The 26,274-nt window shown below is 37.6% G+C and overlaps 3 protein-coding genes across 3 annotated transcripts; all 3 read right to left on the bottom strand.

Annotated features, from left to right (window-relative positions):
* Window positions 1-1,869: 1,869 nt before the first annotated feature.
* On the bottom strand, window positions 1,870-3,639 carry LOC116115309 (lysM domain receptor-like kinase 3). The gene has a single exon (XM_031401463.1). It carries the CDS (start codon window positions 3,494-3,496, stop codon window positions 2,267-2,269), a length of 1,230 nt encoding a protein of 409 aa, XP_031257323.1. The 5' UTR covers window positions 3,497-3,639; the 3' UTR covers window positions 1,870-2,266.
* Window positions 3,640-6,456: 2,817 nt separating this feature from the next.
* On the bottom strand, window positions 6,457-7,289 carry LOC116115345 (probable acetyltransferase NATA1-like). Its single transcript, XM_031401506.1, has one exon. It carries the CDS (start codon window positions 7,254-7,256, stop codon window positions 6,582-6,584), a length of 675 nt encoding a protein of 224 aa, XP_031257366.1. The 5' UTR covers window positions 7,257-7,289; the 3' UTR covers window positions 6,457-6,581.
* A 5,010-nt stretch (window positions 7,290-12,299) lies between these two features.
* On the bottom strand, window positions 12,300-12,993 carry LOC116115306 (probable acetyltransferase NATA1-like). The gene has a single exon (XM_031401459.1). The coding sequence runs from the start codon at window positions 12,989-12,991 to the stop codon at window positions 12,392-12,394; it is 600 nt and encodes a 199-aa protein (XP_031257319.1). The 5' UTR covers window positions 12,992-12,993; the 3' UTR covers window positions 12,300-12,391.
* Window positions 12,994-26,274: the final 13,281 nt, after the last annotated feature.

Below are 26,274 nucleotides of genomic sequence, written 5' to 3'. Positions count from 1 at the left end.
CGCATATTATAATATGTACGATGGTTTCAACAACTCTGCTTTAATCTTTAAAAGGGCACGACGAAATACATACATTTGAGATAAATAAAATAAGACTGAAATTGTATCATATAAAGAGAAATAACATTTACGTGGTTCGATATAACCAGCCTACATTCATAGATGAGAGAAATCCACTATAATTTTATAAACATGACATATAAGAATACACAACACCATAAATCCAGTAGATAATTAATAGAGTAAAAACAATTCTAATTTCTAACCTAGTACTTAGAACGAAAACAATCATAATTTCTAAGACACTCTACACATGATGTTTAATAACTTTTACATTAAATATTAAATACTCTGTGTTCTCACATTCTCTCATAACCTTGAATTGGTTCTCACTCATATATTTATAAGTAGAATATGAAATATTCTATTTCTAATAGGATTTATATTTCAATTCCTAATACGATTCTTAAATTTTATTCCTATTTACAACTATGTTCCTTATCAAATAGTTTTCTCCAAAACATACAATTTTATATGAAAACAAATAAGAAAACGAGTCATAATAGCCCAACACTCTGTTATCAGTTTCATATATTTTTCTTCTTTGATTCTGGCATATAAATGGGAAATGCTGTCAAGTTTTTCCCCCACTTTCCTGGTGAAATTGTTGACTTCAGAGGGGAGAAAAATAGTTGGTTAAATAGTTTAAATAATTTCATATGCAGCCCTGCTCATCATTACAGGTGAAAAAATGCTTGAAACCATCAATGACTTTTTTGGATAAAATACTCAATTAGCTAAGGTCTGCATTGGATTCAACGTAACACAGTGGTCAAATGAATTTCTTAATAGAGTAGGAATTGATCAATATTTCATGGTTGTATTCACCATGATATGAGCTCATCAAATTTTAAACAAAGTCTCCGACGAAAGGGAATTTTCAGATAATATAATTGAAATATTAAGATTCTCATGATATCATATGAATATATTTTCTCATATGACATCATCTCTACTTAAGGAAATCGTCAGAAGAAAAGACAAGTTCAAATTGGTCTCCTCCTATAATATATGAGGAAAAGAAAAGTTCCAATTGGGTACTCTTGCAACAAGATTAAATTAATTCCTAAAACTAACCCATTGCAATCTCCAGAAGTAAACTTTAAAAACTAAATTTGATGCTGAATATGATACTTACCATCTAAACGATTTGTAGCTATCTTGCCTGCATATGGAAGGGAACACAAATGAGTTCTGCCCCATCAATCATGACACACCTCATTGCATACATCATTCCCCAGATATTTTGATGGAGTACATGCTTTCAACAGCGAAGACCTAGAAGAAAAGTCCGACAGCCATTCTCTCGTCCAGGGAACAATCTGGTTCTAGTGTGAGCATCAACTATCTGCAAATGATGCAAAACTCTCCAACACTTGCTGGCTTCACAGTACAGCATCAATTAACATTTAGGTTCAAGATTCATAAGGCTGAAAGGCGATGAGAAGAGAAAAGGGGAATCTTACTCATCATCTCCAAAGGCATCTGCCATGCATTATTTAAACAGAAACACAACAAATTATGCAAGTATGCCTGTTTATCAGTCTCCTTAATATACGTGGTGCTTGATTTGCTGAATTAGAAGCAGGGGAAAAACGGATTTCCAGTCTGTAATAAATTTTGAATAAATTCTGCTAGTTTGGACAAACAAGATAATCATTAGAGGTTTTCTTCCCAATTGAATAAATGAGCATTCTTGCATATCATGATGAAAGCTTTCATGTATAGCATGTCTAAAAACAGAGCATCACGGGCCTCTAACCCTACAACCAAATCTTTAGAACCTGTCTTTTATTATCTAGGCTGGAACTCTCTTGCCAAATAAAGAACTATGACTAAACATATAGGATGGTTCAACTATAGTTTTTAGCTAACTTGAGGCACTAGGAGTTTTGGTTCTAATCGCCATATGACTTGGACTCGTTGCAAACACAGCAAATATAAATCAAACTATAGACTGAATCTGGTCATAAGAGAAGACAAGAGGATAAAAATATCAATCAATCCAACACAATAATAACAAAGATTGTAGTATAAAATTCTGCTAGTATATTATTCAGAACAGAAACAATATTCACATGTTCCACCTTTAAAGAATCACTTTGAATGAAAAAAGAAAATTGAAGCAATAACTCAACTATACAATGTATCAGTGTCACCACAAAAACAACTGTAAAGCCGCCAAGAATCAGCAACAAAAATACCCTCATCTAGGTGCTATGGACACTGAAAAGTCAGTAGGCAAACCAATTTTCTCAGCCCAAGTCTTGGACTCCAAATACAACTTAGAAACCAATCCTGCCACATGCCTCATATCAGGCCTTTTCTCCGGATATTCATCCACACACTGCAAACCCAGCAATACCATTTTCTCAGCCACCTCCACCGGATATGAGTCCCTCAACCTCCTATCCACCCACCTCCTCACACCACTACCACCACCAGCAGCTGCCTCACACGCTGTTTCAATCACACTAATCCTCTTATACGCACCACTCCCCTCATCAAAAACAAACCTCAATGCCTCATCCCCAGACACTAGTTCCAACATCACCACACCAAAAGCATACACATCTGACTTCTGAGAGGCAACCCCAGAAAGCTGAAACTCCGGAGACATATACCCTCTAGTCCCCTCAATTTTCCTTACTTTAGAATCATTCTTCCCCATCACTTCACCACACAATTCAGCAGTCCCAAAATGACAAAACTTAGCACACAAAGCCTCAGAATCAGAATCTCCTTCACTAACTATAATACTTGAACTCTTAATATGATTATGAATAAGATTGGACTGAAGACCCGAAAAATGGTGAATATAATCAAGACCATGAGCAAGATCAGTAGCGACCTGCATACGCGAGAGCCATGAAGACAAAACTGTAAAATCTGGATTATTTTTATTCCTGAGACAATCTGAAAGATTTGCTCCTGAAACATATTCATAAACAAGATATATATAATTCCCAGAAACAGAAGCACCCAGAAGCTTGATTAAACTACTATGATGACTACGACAAATCACAGATAACCTCTCACATAACTGTTCCAACTCCAAAACACGCCTCAACTTGCGTTGAAAGATGATTACCTCTTTACCCCGAATGGAGGAACGCCAAGAGGTGGAAGAAGAGGAGGAGCTGAACTTGTTGGACAAGAAGTTATTGGTAGCCGAAAAGATTTCTGAGAAGTCGTAAATGTGGGGGTTTTCTGGTAAAGATTCTCTTAGAGTTTTGAGGGATGTTGAAGCTGCGCTATTACCGGACGATTTTGAGGAGAAATTGTAATGGGAATTGGGCGTGTAATCGTTGCTGGTAAAGTTGCTTAAAGAAGGGTCGGTTATCGAAGATGATTTGGACTTGAATGAGGATTTTGAAGAGCGCGAGTTGCGTGGCATCTGTGAGACTATGTCTGTGCTACGTTTTGATCTACACATGGGTGAAATATAGCATAGAGATTCGATGGGATTTTGAATGTCGTGATGTGAGCATAGCAGAGATTTAAGATTGAAGAAGATTTTGATGGTTGTGTGAAATTGGGTTTTGGAGGCTTCTACTCTGGTCTCTGTCAGTTGCTAACGTTGGCNTTTGAGGAGAAATTGTAATGGGAATTGGGCGTGTAATCGTTGCTGGTAAAGTTGCTTAAAGAAGGGTCGGTTATCGAAGATGATTTGGACTTGAATGAGGATTTTGAAGAGCGCGAGTTGCGTGGCATCTGTGAGACTATGTCTGTGCTACGTTTTGATCTACACATGGGTGAAATATAGCATAGAGATTCGATGGGATTTTGAATGTCGTGATGTGAGCATAGCAGAGATTTAAGATTGAAGAAGATTTTGATGGTTGTGTGAAATTGGGTTTTGGAGGCTTCTACTCTGGTCTCTGTCAGTTGCTAACGTTGGCTAACTGAACATCTGAAAGCTCACGGGCTGTCGTGTTCCTGGGTCTTTGGCTGTCTAAAACTTTTGCGTATGAACTGGGCTTCAAATAGCGTATGTAATAGGCACGTGTACGTCTAAGCAATCAATCCAATTTTATTGTATAGAGTATAGACTGGTCAAGATGATTAAAAGGATAAACTTCGAGCAGCCATTTTCTATTCATTTCTGAATTCTAAACCAGGGAAGCTCTTAACCCCTTTAAATTCAAACAGATGATGATGTTAATGTTAAAAAGTCAAATTTAGTAAATGTCTATCAACTCCCATTCTTCAAAAGAATTTTTCTTGTTATATCAAACGATTCAATGGCTAACATCTAATCCAAGCATCTTTTTGTATATAATTCATTATTTACATAAAATGAACTACATATTTTATTATTTAAAATACTAAAAAAATTTAATTAAGAATAAATGACCTTGACTAGTTCAAATTATGAAGTGGGTACAATACAACCGCTGATAATTATAAAGAAGAATGCATACAGGTCATGAAGAATTTTATAATGAGAGACTGACAGTGAGTTAGGTGACAAGCTATCAACTTCCCTCCATCGACAAGGATTTCTTTTTCAAGAAAATAATATAAAACTTGATTTGTTGAAAATTTTATTCCAACAATATAATATAAAAACTTCGATTAAATGTGGGTATGTTTTTGTTGGTTGGTATCAACATTTTCTGAAAGGAGTTGTCAAATTTTGAAGAAAAAAATAAATGATTGGGATTGGCACGTGTTTTGAAAGAATCAGTAAATAGATGTCTAAAGTATAAAAGAACCCTTAAAAGAACCACTCTTTAATGGTTAATGGGGTTGCTAGTGCTAGACAAACTACTTTGAAATTAAAATGCCTTATTTCTGACTTGAAATATTTCCATAGAAATACAACAATGACCTTTCAGCCACTGCATTTCCACTTTCAACAACTCCGTATCCTGCAAGCAAAGATACTTGAATTTTGACTAAAGAGTCTAATCTAAGACCAAGAGTAATAAATCTTCTGTATACCCATTAAATTGTCAAGACAGATGATGGGCATCCATTTCTTTTGCTTAATAATACTTTTTCCAATCTTTCTTCTGGATTTAATTTTTGGGGGTTTGTTACCTGCTGGCCAGGTTGTTACCAGCCCAATTTCAACCATTAAATCTGCTCACAAAAGGAATTACTGCACAAAATAAAGCAATAAGAAGCACTTCCCTGAATATCTACTTAATGGAACAATTTTCTTTAAGTTAATAACTGAGTCTTACCACCCCTGCACTCGAAATCCAGACGCCTGAAAAATCAATGTTCAAACTCGTTTCTTCCACAATGAAGAAATTATGAGTTCAGCCCGAGTCTCAACGTGGGAGTTGGAAGGATTCAGAATTAAAACTAGCATGCAAGCTCAACTAAATGATAAACCTGAAACTATCTGATGTAACAATGATTTGATAGAATTCATATTTAAAAAATAAATATAAATGAAGAGCATGATCCATTATAACAAATCTGTATAGAGGAAAACTCTTGAGCAGATATTTTACAAAACAGAACAATCAGGTAAAAAAACCTCAATAATAGAAAATGGTGAAGTTGATGCAGGTAAAACGGTGTTTGTGGGCATTAAAAATGATGGAGTTGAAAGATAAATGATATTTACAGAGATGGTAAAGCTTTCCAGATGAAGATGTTGACCCTAAATATAAAGTGAACACACTCCTTTAGTCTACAAACTATTAAAATTTAACATCAACATGTGCAGAAGCTCCGCAGGTGTAACAAACAATCCTAAAATTTTAATGCTAATAAACAAGAGATATTGAGCAACCTATAACTTCTCCACCAAAAACTTATACCCCAAAATCTATCACTAAGCCAATCATTTTGCCAAAATAACTTAGATTGGTTAAAACATTTTTGTCAAGCATTTAAACTATTTAACCGTTTCTTTTCCACACCAGCTTCCTTCCCATCTCCTCCCGACCACATTACTATTGACATTAACATGTACATCGTTTTTCCCCATGTCTAGTACTTTACTTGGTAGAATATTCGAAAGAGCAAGAGGAATAATAGCATTATCATCTCAATATATATGAGGGAAATAAGCACAAAAGATATTCCGCAAAAATTCATTCTTCCATAAACAAATGGAAAAGCACCAAATAGAACTTTTCATGAGGATAAACCTACAAATGGTTAAAATCATTTTATACTTTTCCCATAAACCTACCTGAAAAGTCCTCATCTGAAGTAAAATGGATAACTAAATAGAATTCTAAAACACTGGAGTACCATGATCTAAAAGAATTCTAAAACACTGGAATATCATGATCTAAACATAATCTATTTTAATTGGCCTCATGGGAACACATTGACAATAACCCTTTTCTCTTTTATACTTTTCTTATAATAAACTAAGCAGAAATGAAACAACACATCTCAATCAGAAAACAAACGTATAATGGTGAATGAAACAACAAACTTAAAGTCCGGGAAACAAATACTTAGATGATAATATTCAATAACATCAACTTCAGTAACAACCTTATCATTGTCAAAAGAAAACGATCTCTCATAAACATTAACAAAACACTCTAAATAGCATCATCACCATACTTTTCAAGAGCCGGACCGGTCAACCGACAAATCCGCCATTCATCATGAACTTTAGCCCCCATTTCTTCGTAAAACTTAATAGCATTAACATTCCAATCAAGCACAACCCACTCAACTCTCCCATACCCCATTTTCACTGCTTGTTTCGCGACGGCACTCAACAACATCCTCCCAAAACCCTTCCTTCTGTAACACTCTCTCACGAACAAATCCTCAATATAAAACCCGGGTTTCGCGAGAAACGTGGAATAATTCGGAAAAAATAAAACGAACCCAGCAACAGTAACATCGTTAACATTATCGGAGATGAAAGTTTCGCGCTGGGGATCGATGAGGGGGTGATCTAAGTAAATGACGCGTTCGGAGGAGGGGAAGGGTTTTGGGGAGACTTCGAGAAGGAAGATGGTGAAGGAGGTGAAGGGAGCGGAGTTGAAGAGGGTGGCGGAGAGAGAGGATTCCGTGGCGGAGCAGAGGTCAGTAAGGCGTTCGAAGACGGCCATTTGGTGGATGAGTTTGTGGATGTGGGGCACGTCCGCGGGAGTGGCCAGACGGATGCGGGAGAAGAGAGGGTTGTCACGGCGAGAGGACTCTTGGAAAGCGATGGAGGGCTCCGGTGCTGGGGCTGGTGGCGGCGGTGGTGCGGCAGCGGCCATTTTTTTGGGTTGAAGATGAAGAGCTGAAAAGCGGTTTCTGGAGGAATGAGTGAGGTTTTGAGTATCGGTTTGTCTGTGTTATTGTGTATGGGAGTGTCCAATTTTAGGTGATTTTATACTTTATTTCATTAATTTTACCATTCAACTTTACTCTTTTTTTGTTTTTTTTAAATACTATTCTAAAACGCATATAGGAGCCCAACATATAGGACAAACTTCTTTTCCAACTTTTTGTAACCTTCAAACGTGTCAATTCGTAGTTATCAACACGTTAATTCGTTATTGATTAACTTACAAATAGATAGATGAGATGAATACAAACAAGAAAAAGTTCTAGACTAAGTTGTGAACCCATTTTGATTTTCTTTTTTCAATTATTTTTAATTATTCTTTTTCATTTGTCGCTGGTACTTTTTTTTGTTCTTGGTTTTCAGAATTTCTACAAAGAATAAAACTATGTGCACTAACCAATATGTACTAATCCAAATACTAACATTAGAAATTTGAAATTCCCTCTAAAAAAAAAATTTAAATTTTCAATGTTAGTACTTGGATTAGTACACATTGGTTAGTGCACATAGCCTTACTCTTCTACAAAATACGACATATTCTCGCTCAAGGTTTGACAAAATCTTAAGTTAGTATCATTAGTTTTATTTATTCCAGATTTTCACCGTATTATGAATTTTTAGGGTTTAGAGAATGTAATTACTATAATGCCCTTAACCCTAAATTAATAAATTATGTTTTAACCCCTAAATTAGTAGAATTACAAAACTTACCATTTTATTTTCAAATTATATAAAAAAAAAAACGCTCGGTCACTATACACCCTCGCCAGAAACAGCCCGATCTAGGCTGTTTCCAACGACGTCGAACCCCTTGGTCACCTCCATCACCTTCCCCGTAGTCTGTCATCCAAAACCCCTCTGGTTCCCAACTCATTTTCCCCTCCAATCTCTGGCACCGTTAGGCTTAGGGTTTCGGTGTTCTTCACCGGATTTCTGTCGATTCCGGCGGTGAAAATCCAATTGGACACCACCAATGCAACCACCGTCCCCAAACCTATAAAACCCCTATGTCCCAAGCAACCGTTTCGTCGTCATTCGCTGGCCGAGAGTTCGTGTTCATCGACCATTTTTCGTTGCTGTGGCCGGAGATCGGCGAGTGATGAGGGATTGTGAATGGTATGGTTTTGTAGAGGGGAGGATAGGGGTTCAAATGGTGGTGACAAGGGTGATTTTGGGTGGAAGAATCACCGAAAAAAAGCGAAAAACGTCGGGAACAATGGCTGCTAATGTGCGCCGGAGGACTGTTAGAGGCAGTGGTTTGCTAACGTGCGTCGCCTATGTAAAATGACCAATTTACCCCTTTATCATTATATCAAACGTTTTTCTGTCACTTTAAGGGTGAGAATCTGGAATAAATGGAACAAATGGTACTAACTTGGGATTTCGTCAAACCTTGGGTGGGAATATGTCGTTTACTCTTTAATTATAAAGATTAGGTTGGATTATTTTACTTTTGGAGTAAACGTACTTTTCCCACCCAAGGTTTACCTTCATGATACTTTCCCATGTAAAAAGTTTCAAAATACTATTTTCTCACCCAAAGTTTATATTTCGTTATTTCGTTATTCCGTTAATACCCAAAATATTCTTTACTTTCTTAACCGGTTTTCGTGAGTTACTATGAGCCAAGTTAAGATAGGTTTTATAGAGTGGAGTCGATAGATAGAATGGTGGTGACCGATTGAATATTCATCATCGGAATCAACTGAAAATCAGCTAAGAACAGAAAACCCTAGCTTTGTTGTGGCGAAATATTAGGTGTTGAGGTGAGAGAGGTTTTGTAGAGAAGAGACCGAAGGTTCAAATCAGTGGCGGATCCAAGATTTTTGCCCAAGGGGGCCTCCGCAGTTTCACCATTATTTGTCAAATAATTAGTGAAAACTTAAAAAAATTACCAAATCTTTAAAAAAAAATAAAGAAATAACAATATCAAGAACCTGACAGAAAAGAATGCAATAACACAATATTTTTCTACTTTAATAAATCTATAAGAAGTAAAATTTTGAGTAAACCTTGGGCAAAACCTTTTTTTTATTTTTGGCTTCTAAAGATTATAATATAAATTTTCATGACTTTGATCAGACCTAACATAAGCTAAAGTCAACTAAAACTTAAATCAAGTCAACGTTGTGTTGACTTTTAATATGAATTAATAAAAAAAAAAAAAGGAATTTTATTAAAATAAACATAGATAGTAACTTCAATTTCTTTAATAATTTTGAGTAGCTAAACAATGACATTTGAAATGTAGGAAGGTGGTGAGTGAAGGGTGAAAAATAATGTCCTTTAAAATATAATTAATATTTTAATTTGGAAAAACAGGTTCATTCTTAGAAACAAAACACAAAATAAATTCACAAGATCCATGTCTTTTTCCCTCAAATTAGAATAAAAAACCTCCAAAAAAACAAGCATGATTCAACCCTAAAATAAACTAAATTGAAATAAGCAATACACATACCTAAAACTGATAAAACAAAAAACGAAGCTAATTGTGACATCTTGAGTAGTGAAAGCTTCAATAATTTCAGTCTTAAAAATTTTTAAGAGCAAATAGCATGAAAAGGAGAAAGAGAGAGTAAAAAATTTTGGGGATAAAATCATAAAAAACAGGTAGAGTCGTGGAGAAAAAGAGTGGATAAAGTTTTAAACTTTTAATATGATGTGAGTTTGAAATATATATATTAATAACAAGTTTTTTGTAGACCTAGATATACGTACGTATAATAGTTCTTATTTTTAAAAAATAAGAGAGTGGGCCTGAATATATATATTAATAACAATTTTATGTGGGTCTATCTATTAATAATTTTTTTTTTTTTAAATCTGAGGCTAGGCCTACTCTCAAAAGGGTTGGATTCGCCCCTAGTTTAAATGATGGTGATGGGGACAACTTTCACAGTTGAAATTAGCTTTGGATATTAACGAAATAGGTAATACTACACTTACAACTTTCTCGCTCATAAACTTTCTCTCACAACCTAGACGTGTTAGATCGTAAATGAGTCTCGCTTACTCACTATGGGTCCCACCTACCCAATTGCGAGTTGTCATATTGGGGTTGTGAGAGTAAGTTTGTAAGATTGGGTTGTAAGCTAATCTTTATCTTAACAGAACATAAACTTTAGGTGAGAAAGTGATATTTTAAAACTTTTTTGGTGGAAAATGTCATTAAGGCAAACCTTGGGTGGAAAAAGTCGCTTACTCTTACTTTTGAGATTATTTAGACATTATATTGTAGAAGAAAGAAGAGAAAGCAAAAGAAGTAAAGAAGGAAGGAAGCTCTGGACTGTTCTAAAGTATTAAAGTAATAAAACCATGTGGCCATTAAGATAAGGAACAGACATATAATGATTGAACTCATCTCTTTTGTTTATGACACATTGCCAAATGCCAAATGCCAATCTTCCAATTGACTCAACTAAATTCTTAGAAACAACTAAATTTGTCACATTCTGTAATATTAAAACTTCATGCTATGATATATTTAATTGAATCAACACCAACCCTTGGATTTGTTTAACTGATCATGTTTATTATAATCAAAACAAAAAAGCTTATGAACAAAGGTTGATAACGCTAGGAGACATATATTCTAACATTTCCATAAATAAGTTTAGGGCCAAATCAAGAGACAATTGTAAAGTCATGCAAGCCTAAGCAAAAAGCATAGTAAGGATATAAGTATCGAAGCCCAAAAGTTAGGATAAAGATTGATTCACAACCCAATCTTATAAATTTTATCTTGTAACCCTAAAATAACTGTTTACGATTGATCAGTTTGTAAATAGGTAGGCAAGACCAATAGCGAACGGGCGAGTCCTATTTATCAACCTACAAAAATAAGGTGGATCAAAGGAAAAGTCAGAAAGAGCCCAAACCCTCATATTTTACAAGTTACAATCCAATTCTTTAAGAATAGGAAGTCAAAGAGAAATAGAAACACCATCTATACGATACCCCATTATCAAGGTTATGCTTCATGACTCCTTACCTTAAGGGACAAGTCATAAAACCCATAATCAAGAACCCTTATAACATGGGGATTGCAATTGAAGAAGACAAGTCAAATTTTTACTACAAGCAAGCTTAAACACATTTAGGCTTTACGCTACCAATATTGTTTCTTTACTTTTGTAATCTCCATCAAGGTTCCACCATATCTTTGTACCTATTGGGATTAATGGGATAATAAGAATCTTATCATTTTTGGGTCAAACAACCAGTATCTTCTCTTCAATTCTATACCTGATATATGCAAGCAAATCTAGATCCAACGAGTTTCATTTTTTGCATAGATATGATGCTTAGGGGTGAGCATGGGTAAATGGTAGAACCGGAACTAACCCTATTAGGGTTCGGTTCCAGTTTTGGAAAATTGGAACTGGAAATTTTTGGGTCCAATTTCAATGCCTATAATGCTAGAACCGGAATCAAAACTGGAACCAAGGTCCAAGTACCCAGTTAGGAATCGAGACTGAATTGTAATTTTTGTAAATTATTGGACGTGTATTAGTAATTTTTTGGGGGGCATATTTGTCTTTTTTGTAAAAGTTGGGGGTAATTAAAATTAACTTGAGTACTCAGAACAAGAACCAAAACCTATGTTTCAAGTTCTGATATCAGGTTTTTAGGAACCAGAACCATCTGGCTCCAGTTCTAGTTCCAAATCTTAGGTATCGACTGATTCCCGTTCCAATTCCTTCAAAAATGTAGAGCACCCAAAACCGATCACCCCTAATGATGCTATTGCCAATGATTGTGTTCTAGTAAGCTTCCAACCCTGTTACTTCTATTTTAGTAGGATTATCAGCTCCATATATAAGAGGGAAAGTTTGAAAAATGAAAAAGAAAAGTGCAACCCTCAGCCGTTGATTGTTCCTCAAATAAAGGGCAGACAACCAAATATAATATAATATTTTTCCTGTAATTCTACGTTACAGTAAAAAAACTACAAAAGTGGAAACGCGATACAATTCTTAATATAATGACGATGACCAGCAAACAAATCTAGAAACTCCCGAAAAACAAACGCTTATTGATATTAAAGAAATAACATCCGCTTCACTCACCAAGCTTCTCAAGAGCTGCACTGCTCAACCACCATAAACGCCATTTATGATCAACCACTTGAGCTCCCATCTCTTCGTAAAACTTAATAGCATTATCATTCCAGTCAATCACAGCCCACTCAACTTTCCCATACCCCATTTTCACAGCTTGTTTCGCAACTGCACTCAACAGCATCCGTCCAAAACCCTTCCTTCTGTAACACTCTCTCACGAACAAATCCTCGATGCAAAACCCGTGTTTCGCGAGAAATGAGGAATAATTCGGAAAAAATGAAACGAACCCAACAACAGTAACATCGTTTACTTTATCAGAGATGAATGTTTCGCGCTCGGGATCGGTTAGTGGATGCTCTAAGTGAATGACACGGTCGGAGGGGGTCAAGGGGTTTGGGGAGACTTCGAGGAGGAAGATAGTGACGGAAGTGAAGGGGGCGTATTTGAAGAGGGTGGCGGAGAGAGAAGATTCTGTGGCGGAGAAGTCGTAAGTGAGGTGTGAGAAGACGGCTTGTTGGTGGAGGAGTTTGTAGATGCGGGGGACGTCGGCGGGAGTGGCCAGACGAATGCGGGAGAAGAGAGAATGGGAGGGCTCCATTTTTTTTTTTTTCTGGTTGGAGATAGAAGAGTTCTGGATGATTCATGATGAAATTTATGAGGAGAGAATGATAGTGAATTTCAACCACCACCATGGAAATTTCAGTAAGACAATAATATAAAACTTGATGTGGCGAAAATTTTATTCCAACTTATAATATAAAAAAGAAAAGTTTACATTTGATAGGGATTTGGTAATGTTGTTGAGTAACGCTTATGTATAATCTTTTGACAACTGCACATTGTTATGCCTAAAAAAGTAGTGCTGATGTAGAGTCTTGTCAGCATAAAGTGGTCAGGATTTGGGAAAGTTTTGCAACTGTTCACGCGCACCCACGTCGTATAATGACATAAGTGGCATGCTCCTGTCAGTGTAGTGGGTGAGCGTCAAGTTAGCGAATGGTTGAATATCGTCCAGGTGTCTAATCCCTGTACAAGTCGAGGAAATCACTCAGGTAGGTAAGCAATGGGACGCAGAGAAGGATTTGCACGGTATTCGCCCCACTTGCAGAATTAGTAATCATGACCTTGGTTTATCCCACTATAAATAGATGATTTCTCTCTCATTTGCGGGATTAGCTAATTTCACTCTAGAATAACTCTCTCTCTCTCTCTCTCTCTCTCTCTCTCTCTCTCGTATTCTCTAAGCTATAACTCAGTTCGCTGAATGCGGCCTGACTTTACTCTCTCATTAATACAATATCAGTGGATGTAAGATTCGCTCTTGAGTATTCGAACTACTTTCACTACAAGAAAACTGACTTTCTGTGTCTAGCAAAATTAGACGCAGAAAGTCACATTTAGACGCTAAACATTTTTAGCGTCTAAATTCGGTAGTCGCCCCCTTAGTTGCAGTAGGCTGGTCGCAGATTCATAGCGCGTCTATATTGTGGTTTAGACGCAAAAAGTTTTTTTTCTCCCGCGACCACCCGTCATCAACCACCAATTAGTCGGCAAATGTTGTTCAAAATAGTCCCCCAACTTAGACTAAAAGTTGAAGGGTAATTTGGTAAAATTGTATGGACTAATCAATTAGTTGCAAAATGTCGGTTCAGTGTCTAATAATTTGCGCGAATCCCACGCAAATTAGTCGCCAAAGGTGTAGGGTATTTCGTCAAGGCTTTCGCAACTATTTATTAGTGGCCGAATGTATCTTTTGGTGACTAAAATTTAGTAGTTAATTATAGTCATTTTAGACGCTGAATGTGGAATCCAATAGGTTTTCGCGACTATTTTATAGTGGCCGAATGTATCTTTTGGTGACTAAAATTTAGTAGTTAATTATAGTCATTTTAGACGCTGAATATGGAATCCAATAGGTTTTCGTGACTATTTTATTAGTGGCTGAATAAATCTTTGGTGACTAAAATTTAGTAGTTAATTATAGTCATTTTGACGCTGAATGTGGAATCCAATAAGTTTTTGTGACTAATTTATTAGTGACCGAATGTATCTTTTAGTGACAAAAATTTAGTGATTAATTGTTATCATTTTAGACGCTGAATGTGAAATCCCAAATGTTATCACGACTATTTTTTAGACGCTGAATAGGAATCAATTATACTTAAATTACTTTTGCTACTAAAACATTAGTTGCAGATGTGTTTTTTTAGAGCATTTCATATTGACTTCCAACGGAATGCAATTATGCTAAATGTTTTTGTACTGAAAACTTAGTTGCAGAATGTGGTTTTTTTTTAGAGCATTTTGTATTGACCTATTTATACATTCAACATGAACAAAATAATGGACACAAATAAAAATCTGATCACTAAATCAAAAATCATATTTTCTACATATATATATAGTCCATACATGGATTTTATGCATGATGAGCAATAAAAATCCAAAATGCACTATCACATGTGTATAACCCAAAGAACAGCATGCACCCACATTTTCCTTTCTCTACCTATCTATCTGTGCATAACTAACAAAAAAAATGCCCACCCATGTACACCATCTAACACATATATGCAAACAATCCTAAAAAGAGGTTCTACCCCATGTCAAAATATCTTTTGTCCCTACAACACAAAAATAACCATCGAGTCGTTAGCATGTCAAGTGTCACCAGTTCTGGTATTGAAATAGCTGTACCTGATGAGGACGAGTCTTATCAGTTCGAGAAGGAAGTGTCGTCGAGTTGGAGCTTTATCAGATTTCTCTAGTTCAAGGGCTATAGTAGCTGCTTCATCATCTCTAACAGGAGAATTGTGGGTTCAAGGCTTTCTATTTTCTCTTTTGCTGACAAATAAGATTAACTGGTCTCCAACTGTTTAATCTTATTTTCTTGTTGTTGCACAATGCACCTTAACTCAGCTTGCTGTGCAGTGGATTGATGCAATATGTGAAAATGCAAAATCTGTTAAATCCGGAAGCTTTACCCAGAACTTCCTCACATATCTCAGCTTCTGTTTTTTCACTTTCCCCTGCTTGTGTTTCCTCTTGCAGCTCTATCATTTTTCCTACCATCAATTGAATGCATAATCAATAAGTCAACCAACAAACTAAATAGCAACATAAAAGAATACACAGCAGCAAACAAAAATAAGTCTGATGGAATAGAGAAGCAAGTATCTCAAACATTATCAATCTAATACTAAAAGGAAATTTCTGACATAAAGTTTTTCTTATACACATATAAGCAACAGATTTACATTCACATATCCATGCATAAACATGCTAAGTAATTGGAAAGATAAGGGCGGTTGCATTTTCTCTAACACATAATTCTGCAAGAGGCATATTATAAATCTGTGTTTTAATTTTGCAAGAGGCAAAACAAAGCCATATGTATGATTTGTACATATGCATTTCCCATTTCAAAGTGTTTAAATCTGTACTACTCATCAATGTATAAATTTGTACATAATTATAAATCTGTACATACGCACATAAAGATGACAGAAGATTTTTATAACCACATAGGATAGGAGTTTCATTTGTATAGAATATTGAAGAAACAAAAGATTATAGTTTCCTACTTCCTTCCTACACTTAAACACTTCAGTTTGGAGAAAGATATATAAAACAGAAGCCATCTTGATTGAATCACATCTATTGTATTGAGCTTCCTCATGAGTTAATAGCCAAGATAGAAGTTGAACTTTAGATGAAACTTTTGCCTTCCTTCTAAGCTCTAAAATTGGAACTTATAGCAAGAAGCATCATTGATTGACCAAATAAAGTATGTTCAAAGTAAAATACCCTGATGGTTCTAGATTCATGCTTATGTTCCTCTTTCATATCATCTAGAGATGTTCTTTTGAGGCAGAAGGGATGTTAAGTATCTTCATCATCTCTCAAGTCTAGAATATACAAATTCCACCCAAATGATTTATTAAAAACCAGTCTACTCTGAACCTTATTTAATTTATTTTTTGCTCTAATTTTCTACATATTAATCCAGACTGTTAAGTTCAATCCAAACAGATTATAAACCATTAAACAGGTTTTCCTACTAGCCAACCACAGAAAGTTATAAAAGTTGGTAACACTCAGGAAAACTAAATGCCAATATCAAACAATACTAAGCAACAACATATTACAGGTGATCAAAAGATGACAGAGAAATGCAATGAGTCTCAAATAAAAACAAATCCAGCATGGAATATGGAAAGTTACAAAAATGAAACTTACATATAGCTCTCTTGCTTGTTCATTAATCCACCCTTTCTCCGCGCTCCAACGAGTGTCATGAAATAATTGTATAGGACCGACAGATTCCCCAACTTGTTGCGCCTTAACAGTTCATATCGTCATTGACCATAAATTGAAATAAATTTAGTCAACAGGACAACAATGTTGTATATTTGTATAGGTGAATCATATTAAATACCTTTTCTTTTTGTGCTGGATAAAGTTCTTGGAACACCGCGGGGTTACACCTCATCTTCGACCGTTCTCAGTGTAAGTTTTTGACCGGCCAACACCACAAAATCAGGAAATTAAAATACAATACATATAACAACATAAAAGCCATGTTGACCTTACCTGATAATTTTCACTCAAAAAAAGGTCACAAGATATATCCAATCATCAGGATTTTAATTCTTCTGGTTATTCTGTAATGCTTCTCCTTAGTAGCATATGCTTGAATTTCTTGTGTAGGGCACTCCGGAAGCTGTTGAATCTTACACAATCTGTGCTTCAGCCATTTCAGTACATGGGGCTCCGTGACATCAATGTCAAACTTGGTCTAAATTCATCAATAATGTACATGCATTAAACTTATATGGGTAATATATATTTTTTTGTTAGGAAGTATGACAATAGGATAGATATAAAACTACATTACCGTGATCCGAGCAATCATTTGTTTTTCGACATCGTACGGAACTTTCTTCCAAGTGAGCACTCTTACGGGGGCATAGTTCCTCGCAACTATTCCTACCTCTGCACTCAACTTTGATGCATTTACTCCAGTAGGTCACTCTTCTTTGAAAGTCTACATGCAACTTTGACTGCGCTATTTGTAGGAGTCTTTCACATCAACTCCTCTACTCTCCCTCTCACGTTCTTCGCCACTATATTCTCTACAAAATCAAAATAATGTATCAACAGTTAATACTATGTTATCACAGGACGGTTTACATGTTGGTAAAGTAAAATGATTCTTAAATTTTAAACAACATTGTACTTGATATCTAAAATCCAAGTATATATTTCAGTATGCTATATGGACCAATCTCATAACTTTACCAGTGATTGTGCAATTTCAGGTGTCGGTACAGGACTATGATTCTCTTGAACAACATTTGCACGTCTAGCTAGGGTCCTTCTTCTACCAGGAGCCATCTTCGGAATCTGAAACATCAACATAAGAGAAAATGTACCAGGTAAGATATAAGTCAATTTATACAATTAATCTCACGACATTAGATCATTAACTATATTTACACATTCAGAAAATAGTAAAGGTACATATAATCATACAAGCATACCATCAGAAGTTGTTATCAGAATCACTCATTAAATCATATTCCTTTTAGACCCCAGGTCATGAGTCATTCAAACAAACTCCTCGTGTTCATTGTGTAACAAATAAAATATTATCTCACCTGTGATGAAGATGTTAACGAAAACCTGTCAAGTTGGATCTTTCTCTATATTCTCTGCCCCCTACCAGGTGGAGGAATGGACCTTGTTCTAACTTGAGTTTTAGTTTCACTTTCTTCAGTGCTTATTTCTCTGTAAAGGAAAAGATGGCTCTAAAACATGGAAGCAGACACTGTCTCTTCAATCTCGACCTTCTCTTCATCTTCCATTTAAGACAATGTACATCATGAAGTGCCTAAAACAAGGCATAAAGGTGCAAGAAGCAACAGTGTTAAAATAAGCTCTCAGCAGAAATTAGCCTAAGAATATTCAGAAAACAGATAAAAATGTGTATTGTTCAAATATAAGATAAGCAATGATAGAATACCTGTCATGACACTTGAATGATGGTTATTCTAGTCAGTGAGGCCTACAATAAGCATGGCTCCCTACTTACACAAGTACTCAATAGGTGCATGCAGTTATTATAAGCTTTCTCACCTTATGGAGCAGTCAAGTTAGCCATTACTGGAAAATTTGCGAGGCAGTAATAATGTTAAAACTTTATGGGTTTTGGGATTTCAGCAAAAGTGATGGGTATCTGAAGAAATTAATATTTCAATTTCTTATATCTAATGTTTTTAAACATGACACTTTTGTACAAGCATAGTCATCTTATATTGTAATCTGTGTTAGTATATCATATGTTTGTACATATTGATGGAATACTTAAATACTATTTATTATTCAGTACTTCTCTATCACCTTAAGCTTTTGAATTATACGGTATCAAACCACTGAGTGATTTTGTGTTTGAATCCGGAAATGGTATTTGATTAAATTAAATAAATTGCATTTAGTTTCATTTACATGCCTTGCCATGACAGAACATGTTAGAAGTAAAATTTTTGGTTGGAGTGGTTACATAGCATACTCAATATGCTTTAAATAAGAGAGAGAAAAAATGCATTATCGCCAAGAACTAACCAAACCATCACAATATCAGTCGAAGGTACTGAATGGACAAGTCAAAATCATTTCAGTACACTTTTGGTCATTATTTTCCTTCATATATAAATGCAAATATTATCTTCATTAATAGATTAATCAAAATGTAAAACCTTTAATTGATAACCAGCATTTGTAATAGGTTAAAGAACATCAAACCTCTTGTTCTTCTGATACAGTATCTGCAGTTTCCAGTTGATCAGGAATAATGAAGTACCATCACCCTTGCTGCCAGGCACAAGGACTTTATCAGATGCCGGAACTGTCAAAGATGAGGCATCATAATCTTTTGAAGGCTTTCCAGCAAGGATCTTCCTTACAAACCAGCGTCAAATTAGCTTTACAAGTCTGACAAAAAATAGAGAATTCTCAACACAAATTACTTTGTATTCTGTATACATAATTCCATTCACATGGTGAGATATTGAGAATATAAATTTGATCCACCAAATATGCTTGCTAGTGGGATCAATTTTCAACTAACATATCAAATGATCCATGGAAACAACCAATCAAAAGACTTCTAATTATCCTCCTAAGGAAGAAAATTCAAAACTAAAATAGAAGTCAAGTTAACAGTAGATTGATATAATTTCAACATATCAAAACTGACAATGAGCTTACTCCACATAAATACTCATTCCATAATCTTTGATTCAATATCCGGTTTTATGCAATCATACAAACATAGAGGATTTACAATCATTGTTATAGAACTAAAAAGAATACAGAAACATCAATTTCTACATTGAAAGAGAAAAATCGAACAAAAAATTTAATCAACAGAGTGGGGATAAAATGAAGAAATGAGCGAGAGAGAGTAAGTGAAAGTGAGTTCTTCTTCAAGAAGAAAGAGACTTGAACTCCGGCGATCACCATTGAAGTAGCAGCTTGATTGAGTGGACTTGTAGACTGAAGGTACACAAGGAAAGCTTATACCAGATGTGTAAACCATATTTGCAGCTTTGGGAACATGTAATGGCTTGCCCAAGAAGGAAAACAAGTTTAGGTTGTCAATATAGCTTGACCTTTGCAACGAACCAGATGGGGCAAGATGGCAACTGCTTCAATATAGATTGAGAAACTCCAAATATTCTGTCAAAACAGGGTGGGTTTTCCATCAGAAATCAAATATATTCCATCAATATGAAAATGTAATTTACTAATCAACAACACAAATACTGTAAACAAGAAAACGGTATAGGAGGAACATCATCTTTCTCAAATCACCTAAATTGTACATTACCAGTTTCCTACACAAATAATACAAGTCTGACGTGGTTCATCAATCCATCAAATTCGCACCAACTCAAACTTCTTCTATTGCGGTAATCGATCGCCATGGATTTGCAGAAGAGACTGGGAATTTGGGGAAACAGGGAGGATTTGCGTGGAGAGAGAAGAGGTAGGTAAGGTTATGAGATTGTGAATTTGGGGAAATAGGTAGGGATTTGCGTGGAGAAGATTAGGAATTTAGGGAAATAGGTATAGGGATTTGCGTGGAGAAGATTGGGAATTTGGGGAAAGGCTTGCTTATATAGGTTAGGGTTTTATGTAAATAACTTTAAAAATAAGGCTTTTAATTAGTTGTTTAATTTTTAATATAATTATATTTTGCAAACAAATCAATTTGCAACTAAATTTTTAGTTAGGAAAGAATTAGTTATAGTTGCAAGTCGGCGGGAACAAATAATTTGGGAGGAAGATGAATTTTCAACTTAAATTGGCAACTAAACCGAATTTAGTGCTGTATGTAATTTTTTGCAACCATTGTTAATATGAACACAAACATTTGTTGCTAAAAATACCTGGGGGCCCTTGTAATATTGTCCAAATCTGGGATATTTTGGTAATTTATTTTCTGTAACTAATCATAATAGTTACTAATCATTTAATTATTCGCAACCAATTTAGCTACTAACGGGTAGTTGCAAAAAAATGTTTTTTGTAACTAATAATGTAGATGCAAAATAAAAAATTTTAGATGCAAATTGTCAAATTATGGAGGGAAAAATGGCCCACCAAAAATTGCAACTAAATTTATTAGTCACTAAAGCAGTTTGTTCTGCAACTAACAAAATAGTCGCAGAACATTAACTTTAGACGCCAAAAGTTGGAACATGTGGACCTCAAAATTGAGTTGCTCTTTGCCCGACTAATTACAATTTAGTTGGTAAATATAGCCTTTTTGCAACTAATTCTGGTTAGTTGCTAAAAAATTGGTTGCAGAATGTAGTTTTTCTTGTAGTGTTTAAACATTACTCTTCACCCTTTATTTAACTGAGCATTTCCATATCACGTGTGACCTCTAAGTACGCTTAGCATTTCTCACATGCGATTAGTTGGTGTCAAAATCAAGCATCAACAGTTTGGCGCTAGAATAAAGTCTTGATTTAGTACCTGCTATTCATTAGAAAAAATCTCTAACTAATTGACCCCACAACAGCAAATGGCTCGCGGTTTTGAATCTGAGCGAACCAATTATGGCAACGAAGAGATCCCCTAGGTACAGGAGGACACTTCTCCCGAAGTATTGCCAGTCCAGCAGAATATCGTGAGTGATATCCCTTCAAGCTCGCGGCTTGATCCGGCCGTCATGAGTTACTTGGAGAGGTTCAATAATACTCTCCAAACGGTCAGCCAAAGGCTAGACCGGCTGGATCGGGTCGTTTCGCCTAAATCCAATGAGGCGGTGTCATCGCCAAAAACGCATACAGGTCGCGTGAAAGCGCGAAAAAAGGCGAAAGCCTATACCACGCGTACTGTAGTGCATCAGAGAAAGGGAAAGCAAGTGGCACACAACGGACCTAAGGGCTTCGAAGGACTAGCGAATACCGATCGCACCCCGGCTAGATTACCCGTGGCATTACGACTCGGCGATATGTCGTAGCGTGAGCCATCTCGCACCACGTCGCATGAGCACTCCCACAAAAGTGCTAGGCGAGGAGATTCCCAGTATTGCCAAAAGGACGACTTCAATCGTCGTCGTGCAGGGAATTCCCACCGTACGTGGGTCGGTTCGTACCACTATAGAGATCGGGAAGGTTCCCCGAACAACTTGATGTAGACACACGACTCTAGCCAACGTGTGCCGAGATTGGCCGAAGCTTCCGGGCGAGGTGAGGAAGAGTCCGATTTGCAGTCTTTTCTTAACCGCAACCGCGAGGGTCAAACCCGCGTTGCGGAAAGTGATCCCCAAGTAGCTCCGCTGCCTCAAATTGAAGAGCTACAATAAGCCCTAGATCAGCTTAAGGCTCAACAAAATGCACAAGGGCAAGTCGCAGAGGCGTCTCCCTTTTCTCCGGTAGTGTTAGTTGCTTCTCTTCCATCGAGATTCAAAATGCCCGACAAGCGAGCATTCGATGGGAACTCCGATCCGTAGGATCATTTGTATGAGTTCAACGACCTTATAGAACTCCCCCAAGTCTCTCACTTGGCAAAATATTGTTGCTTGGCGATGATCATTTCCTCCCATGCCAAGCAATGGTTTAGGTCGCTCCCAGCAAAATCAGTCAACTCGTGGCCTCAAATGAGCTCGACATTCCTAAGGCACTTCTAGGCGAACAGGAAGTTCTCAATGCCTCTAAGCTACCTAAGCAACATAAGGCAAGAGGGGGATGAATCCCTCCAATCTTATATAGACAGGTTCCACAAGGAACTCCATAAAGTAGCTCATACTCCCAAAGAGTCTGTTCGGACTCTTATCATTGCGGGAGTTCGCCCGCATACAGACTTGTAGAAGGAGCTATAATCTGAGGATGATGTTTCCCTCATCCGCTTCTACAACCTTACTGAAAAGTACATCCGCATTAAAAACTTCATGGCTGCGCTCAACCGCCGTGACCCCGACCTTTCGGGCAGTGCTCTCGATCGGGGGGAGACAAGAGGGATGATCGCAGATGTTCTAATAACGATCAGGGAAAAGGAAAGAAGTAACGCTATGAGCCCAAGAAATCATATGCCCCAGTTCCTCATCGCGATCGCGATAAGAATCAATTCACTCCTCTAAATGTCTCGGTATCAGCTATTCTGGATAAATCAGATAAGGCCAACTTGCTCGGAGAACCCGAGCCTATGCAAAATCCACCCTCCGCTAGAAACAATAAAAAATGTTGTCGTTATCACCGGGGCAATGGACACCATATCGATGAGTGTTGGGCCCTCAAGCAAGCAATTAAGGACCTCATTAAGTAGGGTCACTTTAAAGAGTATGTCAATGACTCTACTCCCATTCGGGAGAAAGATCAAGATGGACTAGGAAAGAAGCGTCGTGGTCGCAAGGGTCTCTACTATTTGGGGATCATCTTTGGGGGACCACACCTCATAGGGAATTCCCGAGGTGCCTATGAAAGGTATGCTTGCACAGCCCGTCATGACCCTATAAGTGTGATGAGCATGACGCCGCGACTTGCAAAGGTCCGCAGAGAGGAGAAAATCACTTTCTCTGAGAAAGACGCGGTGCGATTGCATCATCCCCACGACGATGCTTTCGTCATCACGCCCGAAATAAGAAGGTGCGAGGTCCACCGAATGTTGGTGGACAATGCAAGCACCGTGAACATCTTATTCCAGCAAGCCTTCAAGAAGATGAAACGGGACGAGACAGATCTGAAGTCTGCCTTTATCCCCCTATATGGTTTCACCGAGGATCATTTGATTTCCAAAGGGACGATCTCGCTCCCAGTCACATTGGGAGAGACCAACGAGATGACCGAAATGACTGAGTTCTTAGTAGTGGACTGCCCATTTGCTTTCAATGGCATCTTGGGGCGACCTCTGCTACGAAGCTTTAAAGCAGTCATTTCGATCTACCACCTGAAGATGAAGTTCCCCACCCCGACGGGGATAGGGGAAGTGAGTGGATCTCAACACGCATCTCGCGACTGCTATGAGAGAGCAGTGCAGATGACTTGCAAGGGAAAGAGAGCTCCAACCGGTATCCCTGAGTAGGCAATGGCGATCAGCAGGATCGAGCCATAACCTGGCCCAACTAAGGATAACATGGATCCTCGCATCCAGGAATACCCTTGCAGTGGGCTGATCGAGGACCTATCTGAGGTATCGGTCGATCAAAGCGAGTCGAGCCGAGTGTTGAAAATCGGAAGCAACCTCAACCTTTAGCTCGCCAACAACCTTAATTACCAGCTTCCTTAAGGAAAATGTCGATGTATTCACATGGACTCATGCCGACATGGTCAGGATCAGCCCGAACATTATTTGCCATGCCCTGAATATTGATAGTGAGGTCAAGCCGGTCCGCCAGAAGAGAAGAGCAATGGATCCAGAGTGATATGCTGCCTTGAAAGTTGAGGTAGATAATCTCCTTCTAAACGGATCCATCCGGGAAGCACTCTACCCAAGCTGGGTTGCCAACCCAGTTTTGGTAAAGAAGCCTAACGGTAAATGGCAGACCTCCGTCGACTTACCGACCTCAACAGAGCCTGTCCGAAAGATAGCTTTCCTTTGCCAAGAATCGACTAGCTCATTGATGCCACCTCTGGGCATGAGCTGCTAAGTTTTATAGATGCCTACTCGGGATACAATCAGATCCCAATGTACGTGTCGGACGAAGAGCATACCTCATTTGTTACAGATCGGGGGCTATATTGCTATAAGATTATGCCCTTCGGCCTAAAGAACGATGCGGCGACTTACCAACGACTAGTTAATCGAATGTTTTCCGAGCAGATCGAAAAATCAATGGAAGTCTATGTTGATGACATGCTGGTCAAATCGCATGTCGCTTTAGATCACATAGCACATCTTCTTGAGATGTTTAGCATATTTCAAAGGTACATAATGAAGTTCAATCCTCTGAAGTGTTCGTTCGGGGTATCCTCAGAAAAATTCTTGGGATATATGATTAACCAGAGAGGAATAGAAATCAACCTCGAAAAGATCCAAACTCTCCTTGATATGAGAAGTCCGACCAACTGAAAACAGGTTCAATGGGCAAATAGTGGCTCTCTGTCGCTTCATATCAAAGGAAACATATTGCTGCTTGCCATTTTTTAATATACTCAGGGCCAACAAGAAGTTCGAATGGACTCTTGAATGCAAACAGGCTTTCCAGAGCATTAAAAAGCACCTCGGAAAGCCACATTTTCTGTCCAAGCCTCTCCCTCAGGAAATTCTTCTTCTGTATCTATCTGTCTCTCAACATGCGGTCATTGTAGCTCTGATCTGGGAGGAAGATGGGGTACAGTATTATGCAAGCAGACGTCTGTTAGACGCCAAAATACGGTATCCAGAAATGGAGCAATTAGCTTATGCCCTGCTGATCGTCTCCAGGAAGTTGCGACCTTATTTCCACGCTCACACAATCCATGTATTGACCAACTATTTGTTCAAACAAGTCCTCCAGAAACCAAAGGCTTCAGGTAAGTTGCTCAAGTGGGCGATGGAACTGAGTCAGTTCGATCTGCAGTACAGACCGAAAGCAACCATCAAAGGGCAGGCTATTACCGATTTCATTTCGGAGTTCTCGTACCAACCAATTAAGGAATCCGAGCAATAGGCCAGCGAAGTCACCCAGGAAACCATTCAAAATCTATCGACTTGGAGCCTCTATGTCGATGGATCCTCGAATAGGAAAAAGGCCGAGGTAGGCCTTCTCCTCCTTAGTCCCAAAGGGACTCACATCCACGGTATTCTTCAGTTTGGGTTCAAAGCGACCAACAACGAAGCTGAGTACGAGGCATTGCTCGCTGGTCTGCGGTTGGCAAAAGAAATGGGGTCAACTGCGATCAGCATTCACAGCAACTCTATGCTAGTTGTTAACCAGATCTTAGAGGAATATCAGGTCAAGGAAAAAACATGATCAGTTATCTAAAGAAAGCTAAGGCCACGCTCGAGCCATTCAAACACTTCACGATCACGCAGATCCCTAGAGACAATAATTCTTTTGCGGATGCCTTGGCAAAAATAGCCTCGTCGCTGGACTTAGAAGCACCAGAGAGTATTCTTGTTCGGTTCGTAGAGATCCCCAGTATTAGTTTGCCCAAATAGGCCGTGAATGTGACAGAATCAGTTTCCTAGATGACACTGATTATCCAGTATCTCCGAGATGGGACCTTGCCCAACGACAAAGTCGAGGCAAGAACCTTGCGAACTTGAGCTGTTCACTACACACTCATAGGAGATCAGTTGTACAAACGAGGGTTTAGCGCCCCTCTCCTCCGATGTGTAACTGATGAAGAAGCAGACTATATCATGAGGGAGATACATAAAGGGATC

The sequence above is a fragment of the Pistacia vera genome, unplaced genomic scaffold (assembly GCF_008641045.1).
Source record: "Pistacia vera cultivar Batoury unplaced genomic scaffold, PisVer_v2 Contig737, whole genome shotgun sequence".
Classification (NCBI taxonomy): domain Eukaryota; kingdom Viridiplantae; phylum Streptophyta; class Magnoliopsida; order Sapindales; family Anacardiaceae; genus Pistacia; species Pistacia vera.
Note: the sequence above shows the minus strand (reverse complement) of the source record. Positions and strands in the feature narration are given on the sequence as shown.

Excerpts from the sequence above, each read along its gene's own strand:
- LOC116115309 (XM_031401463.1), bottom strand. The coding sequence starts at position 3,496 with ATGTGTAGATCAAAACGTAGCACAGACATAGTCTCACAGATGCCACGC.
- LOC116115306 (XM_031401459.1), bottom strand. The coding sequence starts at position 12,991 with ATGGAGCCCTCCCATTCTCTCTTCTCCCGCATTCGTCTGGCCACTCCC.
- LOC116115345 (XM_031401506.1), bottom strand. The coding sequence starts at position 7,256 with ATGGCCGCTGCCGCACCACCGCCGCCACCAGCCCCAGCACCGGAGCCC.